The 13479-nt window shown below is 44.9% G+C and overlaps 1 protein-coding gene across 2 annotated transcripts in view; it reads left to right on the top strand.

The window, feature by feature from the left end:
- Positions 1 to 4809: 4809 nt before the first annotated feature.
- The window catches only part of zgc:162698 (Transmembrane protein 87A-like), a 42823-nt gene continuing 34153 nt past the window's right edge, over positions 4810 to 13479 (top strand). The window contains exons 1-4 of one of the 2 annotated variants that reach the window (XM_055663710.1): positions 4810 to 4973; positions 8504 to 8570; positions 9212 to 9303; positions 12587 to 12706. In XM_055663710.1, coding sequence (XP_055519685.1) covers positions 4848 to 4973; positions 8504 to 8570; positions 9212 to 9303; positions 12587 to 12706 — 405 coding nt within the window. In that variant the 5' untranslated portion in view covers positions 4810 to 4847. The remainder of the gene's footprint in view (positions 4974 to 8503; positions 8571 to 9211; positions 9304 to 12586; positions 12707 to 13479) is intronic. The other variant, XM_055663709.1, reaches the window with a different exon arrangement.

The following is a 13479-nucleotide window of genomic DNA, read 5'->3' as shown; positions in this document are numbered from 1 at the left end:
CTGATGGCAGGAATGAAATGAGAGAGTGGTCAGGGCAGTGTGGGTCCCTGGTGATGCTGGCTGCCTTTTTGAGGCAGTGACTCTTGTAGATCCTTTTGATGGAGGGGAGGTCAGTGCTAGTGATGCACTGGGCAGTGTTCACCTCCATTTGCAATCTTCTTCATTCCTGGTCATTCGAGTTACCAACCAGGCTATGATGCAACCACTACACCCCAGTGGCCTGAACATTGACCTCCAATTTCCGGTAGACCTTTCTGTCTCCCCCATTCTCAGCTCTCCCTCTTCCCTCTGCCTCCTCCTCATCCTTTCTTCTTCCCTCCCCACCCTGCATCAGTCTGAAGAAGGGTTTTGGCCTGAAACGTTGCCTATTTCCTTCCCACCATAGATGCTGCCTCACCCGCTGAGTTTCTCCAGCATTTTTGTCTACCAACCAGTCAACATGCTCTCTACTGAGCACGTGTGGAAGTTCAAGAGAACATTCATCAACTTACAGAATCTTCTCAATCTTCTAAGGAAGTAGAGGCACTTTCTTTATGATTGCATCAGTGTGCTGGGATCAGGACAGATATTCAGAGAGATATTACTTAGGGTATTATATGAGGAGTAACATTGAATTGTCTGGAAAATCTGTCTCTCCAGGACCAAGTCCCAAGTATGCCAGATTATTGGAGTTTTATGTACAGATTTGGAAAAAGTAGGAAATAGTGTTTCACAGAGATCAGAGCTTGGACCACTGTTCAGAGTTTAGAGATACAGCACAAAAACAGATGTTTCAGCCCATGGGGTCCATGTCGACTATGGATCACCCATCCATGGATGCTGCCTCACCCGCTGAGTTTCTCCAGTATTTTTGGCTACCTATTCACACGAGTTTGTTATGCCACTTTCGCATCCACTCCCTACACACTCGGGGCAATTTACAGAGCCCCATTATGCCACAAACCCGCACGTCTTTAGGATGCGGGAGGAAACCGGAGCATCGGAGGGAACCCACGAGGTCTTGGAGAACGTACAAACTCCAAACACACATCACATGAGGTCAGGGTCAAGTCTCGCGCTGTGAGGCAGTGACTCTAGCAGCTGCTTCACTGTGCCGCCCTAGTCTTGAGTTTTTTTTCTTCTGTCCCCTTGCTAACCAACCCCTTCACACGCAGAAGGTCGAACAAGTTGCTGGAGAAACTAGTTGAGGCAATTACTCTAACAGCATTTAAAAGACCCTTGGACAGGTACAAGGATAGGAAAGGTTTGGAATGTGGGCAAATGTGACAAGCTGAGAAGAGGCATCTTGTTCGACATGGATGAGTTAGAGTTAGACCAAAGGGCCTGTTTCCATGCTGTATGACTCTATGCACTGCCAGACAGAAGTATGCACACATGCTTTTAGGCAGTGGCTCTACCACCTGTTGTTCACTGTTTACATAAAGCTATGTTAACTCCAGAATTAGAAGCACAGTCTCAAGTTATTCTTCCACCATTTAACCAGCGATTACACCATATTCATACTTGCACTGTCTCATGAATGCCCTACATGACTGTGATGGCGCTGAACACATTCACACTGAAGTACTTGACCCAATGTGATCTTTAAGGCACTAACTCATTAACAATGCACTGGTTTGTATCTTGTTGAGGTGTCGTTGGATGAAATTCATAGCATGCATCTCAGGCTATTTGCTCTTGGACACCATTTCGAGGTACAACTCTTCTGCACTAAGATGGGAGCAGGTTCTAAATATTTCTGGGCTAACAATTTTCTGGAAAAGTAAAAGGATAAAATAAGTGCCACGGGTAGAGCTGCTGCCTTACGGTGCCAGACACCCGGGTTTGATCCTGACCACGGGTGCTGTCATTATGGAGTTAGCATGTTCTCCCTCTGACCATGTGTGTGCTCTGGTTTCCTACCACATCCCAAACACATGCAAGTTTGTACGTCAATAGTCAATGCCCACTGTAAAGTAACTAGTGTGAATGGGTAATCGAAAGTCAACGTAGACTTGGTGGGCCGAAGGGCCTGTTTCCATGCTATATCTCTAAACTAAAATAAATGAAACCAGAAGGACTGTGAGTAGAGAGATCGGTGCAGGATTGCTCTTACACTGAGCTGGTAAGGAATGATGGGTTGAATGGCTTCTATGCTGTTAGGGATCTTTAACACTGAGATTAAGTATTTGTGTGCAATGAACCAGGAGGAGTTCTTTATTAACAATGAATCAGCCTTGTGGAATGTGCCTATGGGTGGTTTGGGCGCACCTGCATGGTGATTACTCATTTGTGGAGCTTTGTTTAACTTATTCAGAGTGACTGTCACACAAACCTTCACAAATCCACCATCAAGAGTGTTTAATTGTCATAAGCAGCAGGAACGGAACAGTGAAATTCTTACTTGTTACAAAAAAAGATACAATCGCTGAATTAACTCAGCGGGTCAGGCAACATCTCAGGAGAACATGGGTAGGTGACGTTTCGGGTCAGCAGTAGACAAAAATGCTGGAGAAACTCAGTGGGTGAGGCAGTGGGTGAGGGAGCGAAGGAAATAGGCAATGTTTCGGGTCAAGGCCCTTCTTCAGATTGATGTGAGGGTGGGACCCTTCTTCAGTCTGATTGTGTGGGGGGAAAGAAAGCTGGAAAAGAGAAGGGCAGATCAAAGCCTGGCAAGTGATAGATAGATGTGTCGGCAGGAACTGCAGGTGCTGGTTTACATCGAAGATAGACACAAAATGCTGGAGTAACTCAGCGGGTCAGGCAGCATCTCTGGAGAGAAAGAATGGGTGATGTTTCGGGTCGAGACCCTTCTTCAGTCTGAGAGTCAGGGGAGAGGGAAACGAGAGATATGGAAAGGTAAGGTGTGAAAATGAGAGATCAAAGGGGACAAAGTTCAAGGAACAGGTGTGGGGGGATTTTGATAGGCAGATAGATTCACAGTCACAGAGTGATACAGTGTGGAAACAGGCCCTTTGGCCCAACTTGCCCACATCGGCCAACATGTCTCAGCTACACTAGTCTCACCTGCCTGCGTTTGGTCCATAACCCTCCAAACCTGTCCTATTCATACCTGTCCAACTGTTTCTTTGTACCTGTCCACTAGTCCCAGCCTCAACTACCTCCTCAGGCAGATTGTTCCATACACCCACCACTCTTCATGTGAAAATGTTAACCCTCAGATTCCTATTAAATCTTTTCCCCTTCACCCTGAACCTGTGTCCTCGATTCCCCTACTCTGGGCAAGAGAATCTGTGCATCTACCCGGTCTATTCCTCTCATGATTTGATACACTGGTTGGATAAATTACTCCAGCAATTTGTGTCTTTTTCGTGTGAATGTGAGTGTGTGTGCGTGTGTGTGTGTGTGTGTGTGTGTGTGCGTGCATGCGTGCATGCGTAAGGAATATGGTTCTAGGGTGGTTGAGGCAGATATGATGGTGGTGTTTAGTTTAGTATAGTATAGGTTTTGTGTGATATGAACAAAACACGACTAAATATGACTATCTTAGATTGGGCATCTTGGTAAGTATGGACGTGTTGGGCCGAAGGGCTTGTCTCCATGCTGTCTCTACAAACAAACTAAAAGACAGGTATACAGATAGGAAAGGTTGAGAGGGAGAAGGAATATTCACATATTCTGTTCTGCTGCAGCAAGTAATAATTTCATTGTCCTGTCAATAAAACACTCTTGACTATCTTCTTCTTGGTTTCTTGGTCCTCAAAAATATTCCAAATGGAATTTAAACTGGAGGTGGTGAAGGGAGGAATTAAGCCAGAAAGGGTTATTGGGAAGAAAGAGCTACTAGAATGTAGTTGCATCTGGTTGGGTAACTATAGTTGGGTGGAGATTATTCCATGCTTTAATTGTGCGGGGGAAGAACGAATTGCTGTACACATCTGACTTTGTAGCTGGGATCACAAATTGGATCGAATGCCCTCGTCTGCTCTTAATTGGTTTGGGTTTGGTGTCGGTCTTGTAGTCTATGTCGAGCTGACCATTTAACATTTTGTAGAAGGGTTTCGGCCCGAAACGTTGCCTATTTCCTTCGCTCCATAGATGCTGCTGCACCCGCTGAGTTTCTCCAGCTTTTCTGTGTAACCTAACATTTTGTAAAAACAGGTCAAACGGTGAACTTCACGTCTGTCTTGGAGAGGGTTCCAAGTCATCTTGACTTGACAAAACGCGGGTAAATAGGATTATTTTAGATGAAGCATGTTGGTCAGTATGGCCGAGTGGGGCTGAAGGGCCTGTTGGTGAAGAGTGCCATTGGGGGCGGGACCTCCGCGTGATTGGCATCTCGTCATGACGTCACATCACCCGGCGGCGGCGGCGGCACCAAAGATCTTTGGGCGGCACTGAGTCTGCGCAGTCGGCCGGAGGGGGGGGGGTGGGGGGTGGCGTGCTGACGTCACAAAGCGGCACGCCGGTCTGTGCGTGTTGACGTCGTTTGGCCCCGAGTGAGGGAGGGGGGTGGCGTGCTGACGTCACAAAGCGGCACGCTGGTCTGTGCGTGTTGACGTCATTTGGCCCCGAGTGAGGGGGGGGGGTGGCGTGCTGACGTCACAAAGAGGCACGCTGGTCTGTGCGTGTTGACGTCGCTGGCCCCGAGTGAGGGGGGGGGTGGCGTGCTGACGTCACAAAGCGGCACGCTGGTCTGTGCGTGTTGACGTCGTTTGGCCCCGAGTGAGGGGGGGGTGGCGTGCTGACGTCACAAAGCGGCACGCTGGTCTGTGCGTGTTGACGTCGCTGGCCCCGAGTGAGGGGGGGGGGTGGCGTGCTGACGTCACAAAGCGGCACGCTGGCCTGTGCGTGTTGACGTCGCTGGCCCCGAGTGACCGGGGACTTCCGGTCAGAGTGTAAACAAGATGGTGGCGAGGAGGCGGCGGGCCTGGAGTTCGCTCTGTTTGTGGTTGTTCACGGTGTTGTGCTGCGGCCTCGACTTCACCGGGGCCGTGTCGGAGCCGGGCAAATGGAGCATCAGCGTAACCGGGGTAGGAAGCCAAGAGGGAGAGGGAGGGAGGGAGGGAGGGGGGAATTGGCGTTAGTGACAGTGCCTGGAGACGCCAGGCATCACTGGGCCTGGGGGCTGAGGCTGGTCGCCCCCTGTCCGCTGCTCCCCACCCCCGGCAGTGTCACGACAGCTCAGCTCAGGGCGGGCCGGTGCCTTGTGCCGACCAGCGGTGGGAATAAGATGAGAGCTGTGGGACTAAGAAGAAGAAGAAGAATGGAAACATCTCAGCATCTCCCTCTTGTATGTTTGAATAATGTCATCCATCATTCTTCCGAATCCAAACAATACAGAACCACAGTTGCAGGGAGTGTGTGCAAATTCAGTTTCAAAGCCAAGTCCCTGGAGTTGTGAGATAAAACACTTCAGAAGAATGGCTGCTGTACTGTTCTGTGAAGCGAGAATTAGCCCTTGAGGACAGGGTGGATAGGAAAGGTTTAGAAGGATATGGGGACAAATTAGGGCACATGGGATGTGCAGTTGGGCATCTTGGTCGGTGTGGGCAATAACAGGATGGAAATGTCAATGGCTACAGGGTATATCTTTTAAGTTGAGAGGGTCAAAGTGTGGGCATGTTTTCTACTGAGAGGGTGGAATGTGCTGCCAGAGGTGATGGTGGAAGCAGGTACAATAGTGGTGTATGAGAAGCATTTAGAAAGACTTGTGGATATGGAGGGATATAGATCATGTGCAGATAGAGGAGGTTAGTTTATGCTTGGCACAGTCTGTGGGTTGTTCCTGTGCTGTATTTTTCTGTGTTTCTGGTTACTGAGCATCCCCAAGCACCTGCTTCCTCTCTGATCTGCTTGGCCCACCAATCTCAAGAGGCTTGAAATATTGGAATGAAAGAAAGTGCTTAGATTATTCCCTCTATATCAGGTCACATTGTGCCTGTAAGTGACAGTGATAGGCAATCTCTGCACAGTAAATCGCCAGGCAGCAAACCATCTGCTTGGCTTATTATACACTCTGTGTTCATTTGGGAATACCAGGCAGTAATTTCCCTCCACTGCAATTGATAGCCTCTTGACATCATCTGCCCTATTTCCTGTAGTTCTGCTCTTTCTCTCCCCCCTTCCCACCTGGAGGAAGAATCTCCCTTTCCTCACCTCAACACCAACAACCTTTGTGTTCCTGCCAACTGTCGGTGTGATGGCACAATGGAGAAACAACAATTGGAGCTGCTGCCTCACAACTCTTAGGACCTGGCTGTGGTGCTGAGTTTGTACAGTGTCCCTGTAACAGTGTAGTTCTGCATTCATAGAAACATAGAAATTAGGTGCAGGAGTAGGCCATTTGGCCCTTCGAGCCTGCACCGCCATTCAATATGATCATGGCTGATCATCCAACTCAGTATCCCGTACCTGCCTTCTCTCCATACCCCCTGATCCCCTTAGCCAGAAGGGCCACATCTAACTCCCTCTTAAATATAGCCAATGAACTAGCCTCAACTACCCTCTGTGGCAGAGAGTTCCAGAGATTCACCACTCTCTGTGTAAAAAAAGTTCTTCTCATCTCGGTTTTAAAGGATTTCCCCCTTATCCTTAAACTGTGACCCCTTGTCCTGGACTTCCCCAATGTCGGGAACAATCTTCCTGCATCTAGCCTGTCCAACCCCTTAAGAATTTTGTAAGTTTCTATAAGATCCCCTCTCAATCTCCTAAATTCTAGAGAGATTCCTTGGATTTGGAAGAAAATGGGTGACATTCAAACATACAAGTTCCCAAGGAGGAATGAGAGCGAGATGTTGACATATTTTCATCTGGGGAAAGTCACTAATAAAAAGACATAGTTAAAAAATTAGTCTCTGATCATTTAAAACTGAGATGTATGGTTACTGTAGCTGATGAGTCTGAGGAGTAGTGAATTCCTATGTAACCTAACATTCATGAAATTCAGTTAAGTTATCTGTAGCCTGAGCTTGTGCAAAGAATAACTGCTTGTTTGGAAACCAGACTTATGAAGGAGCTGTAACCAGCAAGAATCATTACCTTGAAAGAACAACGATAGTGGCAGATTTGCACATCTTTCGAGAAATGAACTCCCTAGCCACCTTTTGGATGAGCATGGATAAGGGGAATATCTTCGATACGCATGCGAGCTGGCTCACAGAGACCTTTAGAGCTTCTTCACAGATATGGCTTAAAAAGTCTTTTGATGAATAAATGCTTTATTGTTGATAGAAAACAGTAAGATCCATCCAAATTTCTTCCAACTCGTTACTACAATCTTCATCGAACTCCAGCTTATTACTTCAAACATTAGAAATCTCCTCGTGTCTCCGTAACTCTGGCATGATCTCCTTTAGACCTCGCATTATCTCCTTTGTGGCTCATGTTCGAAGGGTTACCCTTCTCCCCACTCGCTCCAAACTACACTACAAACTAAACTTCTGCGCAAGCATCTTAGCTCCAAACATGCCCAAAAACACGTCATAAATCCCACCGACGATATAACGGGCAGTCTAAAATTTAAAGGCACATGCCATCATCAATGACATGCAAAACAGGCCAAATGGCCACTACAAGAACATCGAGGGATATTTAAAATGATTCCCTTACCATTTATAATTCTATTGATCTCAGCCTTAAGTATGCACAAGAAATCAGATTGCAATGCTCTTAGCATTGCGTCCCAAAGGCTCAAACCCTAAAATAAATTTCTCCTCATCCTAATAATAAATGCCCTCTGATCCTGGGCTCTCCCAGTTAAGAATCTTGTGTTTCAGTAAGATCACTTCTCATTCTTCTCTATTTCAATGACTGTAATCTATACCAGTCTAATCAGTCCTCCAAATTTGTTACTCCAGATATATAGGAACAATCAATCAATGAATTAACCATTAATACCATAAATTACTGAGTAATACCAAAGCTAACAGATCTACAGTTCCACCTATCTGTTATCTGATGCGTGAAGCCACTGCAATCACCGCTCTCGACAAAGGGCAAAACTTAGCCCAGTTTCAACTCCATCTTTGTCTGAAATTATCATTAGGTCCTGAATATGCAATGCAAGGGTGGATCAGAATTGGACATTTTACACCAGCCTCCATCTGTCCACTTTGAAGTTTGAATACCCTGCTGATGCAACACCAGGTCTCATCCAAGGAACATTCACTGTCTGAAGAAGGGTTTCGGCCCGAAACATTGCCTATTAAACATTGCCTATTTCCTTCGCTCCATAGATGCTGCTGCACCCGCTGAGTTTCTCCAGCATTTATGTGTACCTTCGATTTTCCAGCATCTGCAGTTCCTTCTTAAACATTCACTGATAGATCACTGGTAGCATTCTAACTCAATATTAAGCTCGTGACCAGTTTATGATGTGGGATATGGTTGGAAAGATTTGGAGGGGTATAGTCCAGGTAAGTGGAACTGGTCAGTTAAGCAATTTGTTTGGCACGGATGAGTTGGTCCGAAGGACCTGTTTCCATGCTGTATAGCTTTAAGAAAAAATCAAAGGGCAAAATTAGTGTTAGTATAACTTTCTCTTGTTTTCATCTCTTTGCAGAGCCAGTCACAGACACGATTTCCACTGCGAAAGACTTTGTTTAACAATTCTTACATTAAACTCAAATGTGAGTAGCCGGGCTTTAACTCTACATTGTGCATTGAGGGTGGAATAGATTGGAGTTTATTTCTTTAATCCCTGGTGTAACACCACACTAGACTACAGAGTCAAGCAATACCCCATTGTCCTCAATGGGGTAGAGGTGAATCGGACAGTACCCTAACGTATGCACTTTGCAGAATGTATGCAGTACCCTAAAGTCTGAAGAAGGGTCTTGACCCGAAACGTCACCTATTTCCTTCGCTCCATAGATGCTGCCTCACCCGCTGAGTTTCTCCAGAATTTTTGTCTACCTAACGTATGCAAAGTCTGTTCAGAAGCCAAATGAACAGAGGGGAAGAAGCTGTCCCTGAGTTTGGTGGTGCACACTTTCAAGCTTCTATATCTTGACAGTGATGGGTGGGATAAATCTTTGATTACCTTGGCTGCTTTTCTGAGGTGGAGTGGTACTGATGGGATTATAAATGGAGTCTTTGAATGTGCCGTAATGGAAACACCCATTGCGCTGACTCCTGTTCTTTAAATGCTGCCTGGATTCTGTGCCATTAACAGCCAGATCAGGAGACTCGTTTATTGCACAGCTCTGATTCAATATTTAACTGTGATAGCCACCTAGAAGTTAACCGTTGCCATTCTCTTGCTTTTCAGGGACAAATGTGAACTGCGACTCTCCAGTTAATCTGAGCGTTGCGTGGTATTTGAGGAGTTCCCATTGTTATGATGAATTCTTTTCAGTGAATGTAAGTGATATTTGACCGGAATTTAAATAAAAGACATTAATAGTGTAAATATTGATGTGAAATGGTTAGCATTTCAAATCATTGGAATGTAGTTTGCATCTAATTTGTTAGCTCAGTTTGTGGACCTCTGTGCATCTCCAACATTTATGGTCTCAGAGTTGAGGAGAAACTTGTTATTTATTATATGTAACTACTGCAAGGTAATCACAGATCAGATCTTATCTACCTCCTCTTCCAAGACTAATGGGCCGACTAAGGCGCTACGTACGACTCTTTGGGCGACCAAGGAGACTAATCACAACCATACAGGTGACACCCTGGCGACATGCCGTGAGGTGAAGCCTGTATGGTCGTGAGTAGTCGTACCTTATTCTGGTCGCCGCTGGATTTTCAACACGTTGAACATTTTTGTCTGCACCTGTACCGACCTATATCGGGTGCCGGCAGTCGCCAAAAAAGTTGTGTAGGTGAGGCTGGTCCATTACAACTCCACCTTTCTATGTTGAAGTCCCTGATATTTTTCTAAAACAGCTTCATTTTCCTATGTTGAACTCCCTGAGTTAATTTTTCATTTTCTGGTTATGGGTTTGAATGAGTGCCTCCTTGTCCCTTACAATTACTCCAAAGAGGCCCCTTTTCATATGAAATGTTAAAATATGGCCCTCTTCTTTGAATGCAATGTGCAAACCCCCTTGGTATTTGAGCCACTGGCCATTCCAGAACCAATTCCCACTACTTATTTTATAAATTTGCTGTTGAAAAAGAGTTGTGATTGGAACCAAGCCCATTATACTGTGTCGCTTTCTTTCATTTTATTTCACCTTATTTCATTTTATTGCATCTTTTCTTTGTGCAATTTTATTTTAGGTTTATTATATTTATTGTCAGAGGTGTGGAGGTACAGTGAAAAGCATTGTTTTGCATGCTATCTGATCAGATACTCTACACAAAGACAATCAAGTCAAACTTGAGTACAATAGATAGAGCAAAGGGGAAGATGCAGAATGTAATTCTCAGCATTTTAGAATATCGGTTCCATAGAAAGCCCAATAGGTACATGTGCACCGGACAGTACCCTAGGTCATGGAAGGACTATTCAAAAGCCTTACAGCGGGGAAGAAGCTGTTCCCGAGAGTGGTGGTGCATGTTTTTAACTCTCTGTACCATCTGCCCAAATGATGGCTGCTATTCCGAGGCAGCGTGACGTATAGATGGTGTCAATGGTACAGTGTCTAGAATGAGCGATGAACCCAGCTGACATCTACAACTCTCTTCAATTTATTGCGGTCTTGGCAGAACTGTTCCCTAATCAAGCTGTGATGCAAAGCAGCATCATGTTTTCTATGGTGCATCTGTAAAAGTTTGTAAGAGTTACTGGAGATATGCCAAATTTCCTCAGTCTCTAGAAGAAGTAGTGGTGTCAGTGTTGCTTATTGCTCCTTGGCTGTTGCGTCAATGTGGTTTGCCCACAACCGTTATGTAAACACTCATTGCACAACCTCTGGAACAGTCACTGCCTAAGATTTTACTGTTAAAAAGAAGCTATAACTAGAGAAAAAGAAAAATCTACTTCAAAGCCTCACAAGGCAATGAAAGAACTAAAGCAATTTTTTGTAAACGCTGCCTGCTGTGAACATCATTGTGCCTATAATGGGTCAAATAAGCCATGCGTCAAAGTGCTTTCTGTGATCAGTGGGAGAAGGATTTATGAATATCAATTTACAGCTCATGTTTTGAAATTTTAACATTTCGGTTGCTGAGAATAAAGTGGTTGTTTTTTGTACTCAAACAGCTGGTGATAATCTCTAAACATGTGGAGTGCCATTTTGTGGTTAAAAGCCTATATTGCAGAATGTCATCAACCTCATGCCTTGGGGAATATCTATTCTGGATGGTAGTTTCCCAGCATTATTCTTCTTCTGTCGTGTGTCCTTTAGACCTGCAGCTCCGTTGAGGCGAGCCAGGCCAACGTGTCATCGTCCAGGTCAATCAGACCTCGTTCACCATTCCATGGCCGGTGTTTGGGGCAACTGATGATTATGTGCTCCACTGTCTGTGTTGGGTCCCCACACTCCAGGAGTCGCTGTCCACGAGGCCCCACCTCTTCTTTGCTACTCCATAGTGTCCGACGCCCGTCCTCAAGCGGTTGAGGGTTGTCCACTGCTTTCGGGGCAGGTCCTGGCAATCAATGTCCATGGGGTCATCGATGTAATGGTGTAGCCTAGATGGTTCTGCTGATATCCACTGGTCTCTCCATCTCGTCTTGACCCAGGCGGTCTTCCAGCATTCTATTTTAAATAAACAACTTCCTAAGGGTTGCTGGGAAAGGAGCTTTGACGTGCAGACGGATCTTTGTGTCCGAGTCCAGAGCTCACTGACAGCGGCAACACAAGTAGGTGGAGAGGTAAAGAAGGCTTATGGTATGCTTGTCTTCGTTGATCACACTGGATGTTGCTGGCTTTAAGACTTTGGTTAGGGTGTATTTGGAGTATTGTGTTCAGTTCTGTTTGTCGCATTCTAGGAAGAATGTTGAGGTTTTGGTGAAGGCGCAGAAGAGGGTTTACCAGAAAGCTCCTGGCTTAGAGAGTGTTACCTACAAGTAGACATTAGACAAACTTGCATTGTTTTCTCCGGATTGTCGGAAGTTGAGGGGACACCTGATAAAATTGTGAGAGTCATAGATGGGGAAAGACAGTTGGAGCCTTTCTTTCTCAGGGTGGAAATGTTTAGAATCTAGCGGCGTGACTTTAAGGCGATTGTGGCAATGTTTAAAGAGGTGAAGGGTAGGTGCCAGGTGGAGACAAATATCCTAGTGGTATTTAAGTGGCTTTTCGGAAGGCACATGGATATGCAGAAACCGGAGGGATATGGATCATGTGCGGGCCGATGAGCTTACTTTAACTTGGCATCATTGCGGGCTGCAGGAACTGTTCCTGAGCTGTGTTGTTCTATGACAGCGGTTCTTAACCTTTTTGGCATATGTATGCATATACGTGAACAAAACACTGTATGTGGTATGTAGTTTTGTTAGTGTGCTTTGTTAGTTCCTAAACATGGGCTCAACAAATGGATATGTTATTTATGACCCCTTCATGTCCCCGGCAAAGACCCAAACGACGCCCAGGTTAAGAACCACTGTTCTATGATCTATCTCCGTATGATTAAGCCATGTTGTAGCTGACAAAATGCAAGCAACTGTATATGAATATTTCATAGTATTTTTTAAGTTCGTCGTATTCTTTGCTGGTTCTCAGTAATAATTCTTGTTTTTTTCCCTACATAGGATGAAATGGCAACAAAATACTTTGGCTCTGTGATTGTGCAGGAAAATGCTGGAAGTGGTTATTACATACTTCATCGATACAGCTCCTTTGTATGTCGAAATAACAAAACTTTTGGACAGGTGGGTAACATTATCATTGGCATGTCTGCTCTTCAGTTTAATAACGTCACCCCAACCCTTCGTCCAACTTTACCACATGGTTAACTGCAAAAATAGGATGGCCAGCTAACAGTTTGCCAAAAAGCACTGAAAAGAGCAACCACAGTTCTGGAAAAAAGGTTTCGTGGACAGATGAGACTAACTGTAACCTGGCCATCCTATTTTTGCAGCTAACCATTGGTTTGCATCTTGCAGTGTAGCCTTTGTATTTTTTGTTAATGAAGTCTTCAGCGGACAGTGGTCATTGACAAATCCACACACGACTCCTGAAGAGTGTTTCTGATCTATCGGACAGGTGTGTGGGGACTTTTCTTTATTATAGAAAGAATTCTTCTGTCATCAGCTGTGGAGGTCTTCCTTGGCCCTTTGTAATTAGTAAGCTCAGCAGCACTCTGTTTCTTCTTAATGTAGCAATGTCACAAAATGTTGAGATTTTAAAAATCAAGTCTGCAATTTATCCCATCAGATAAAGCATAAAAAGAAGTTTAATTTGACACCTAATTCACTCTCATATCTTCAGTATTAAAGAAGTTATGGCCATTTTCATACTCTGAAATTAGCATCTTGTTCCCTATTGCTTTTCCATTGACTTAACTCAAAAGCTGTGATCGAGGACCGTTAAAAGCCCGTAAATTTCTTAAAAATGAAGAGAACTGAATGAAATTTTCAGTTATTATAGATTGAAGCATTCTGAAACAAATACGAAACAATCTTACTTGGATGACCTGAAATTA

The sequence above is a fragment of the Leucoraja erinacea genome, chromosome 38 (genome assembly GCF_028641065.1).
Source record: "Leucoraja erinacea ecotype New England chromosome 38, Leri_hhj_1, whole genome shotgun sequence".
NCBI lineage: Eukaryota > Metazoa > Chordata > Chondrichthyes > Rajiformes > Rajidae > Leucoraja > Leucoraja erinaceus.
Note: the sequence above shows the minus strand (reverse complement) of the source record. Positions and strands in the feature narration are given on the sequence as shown.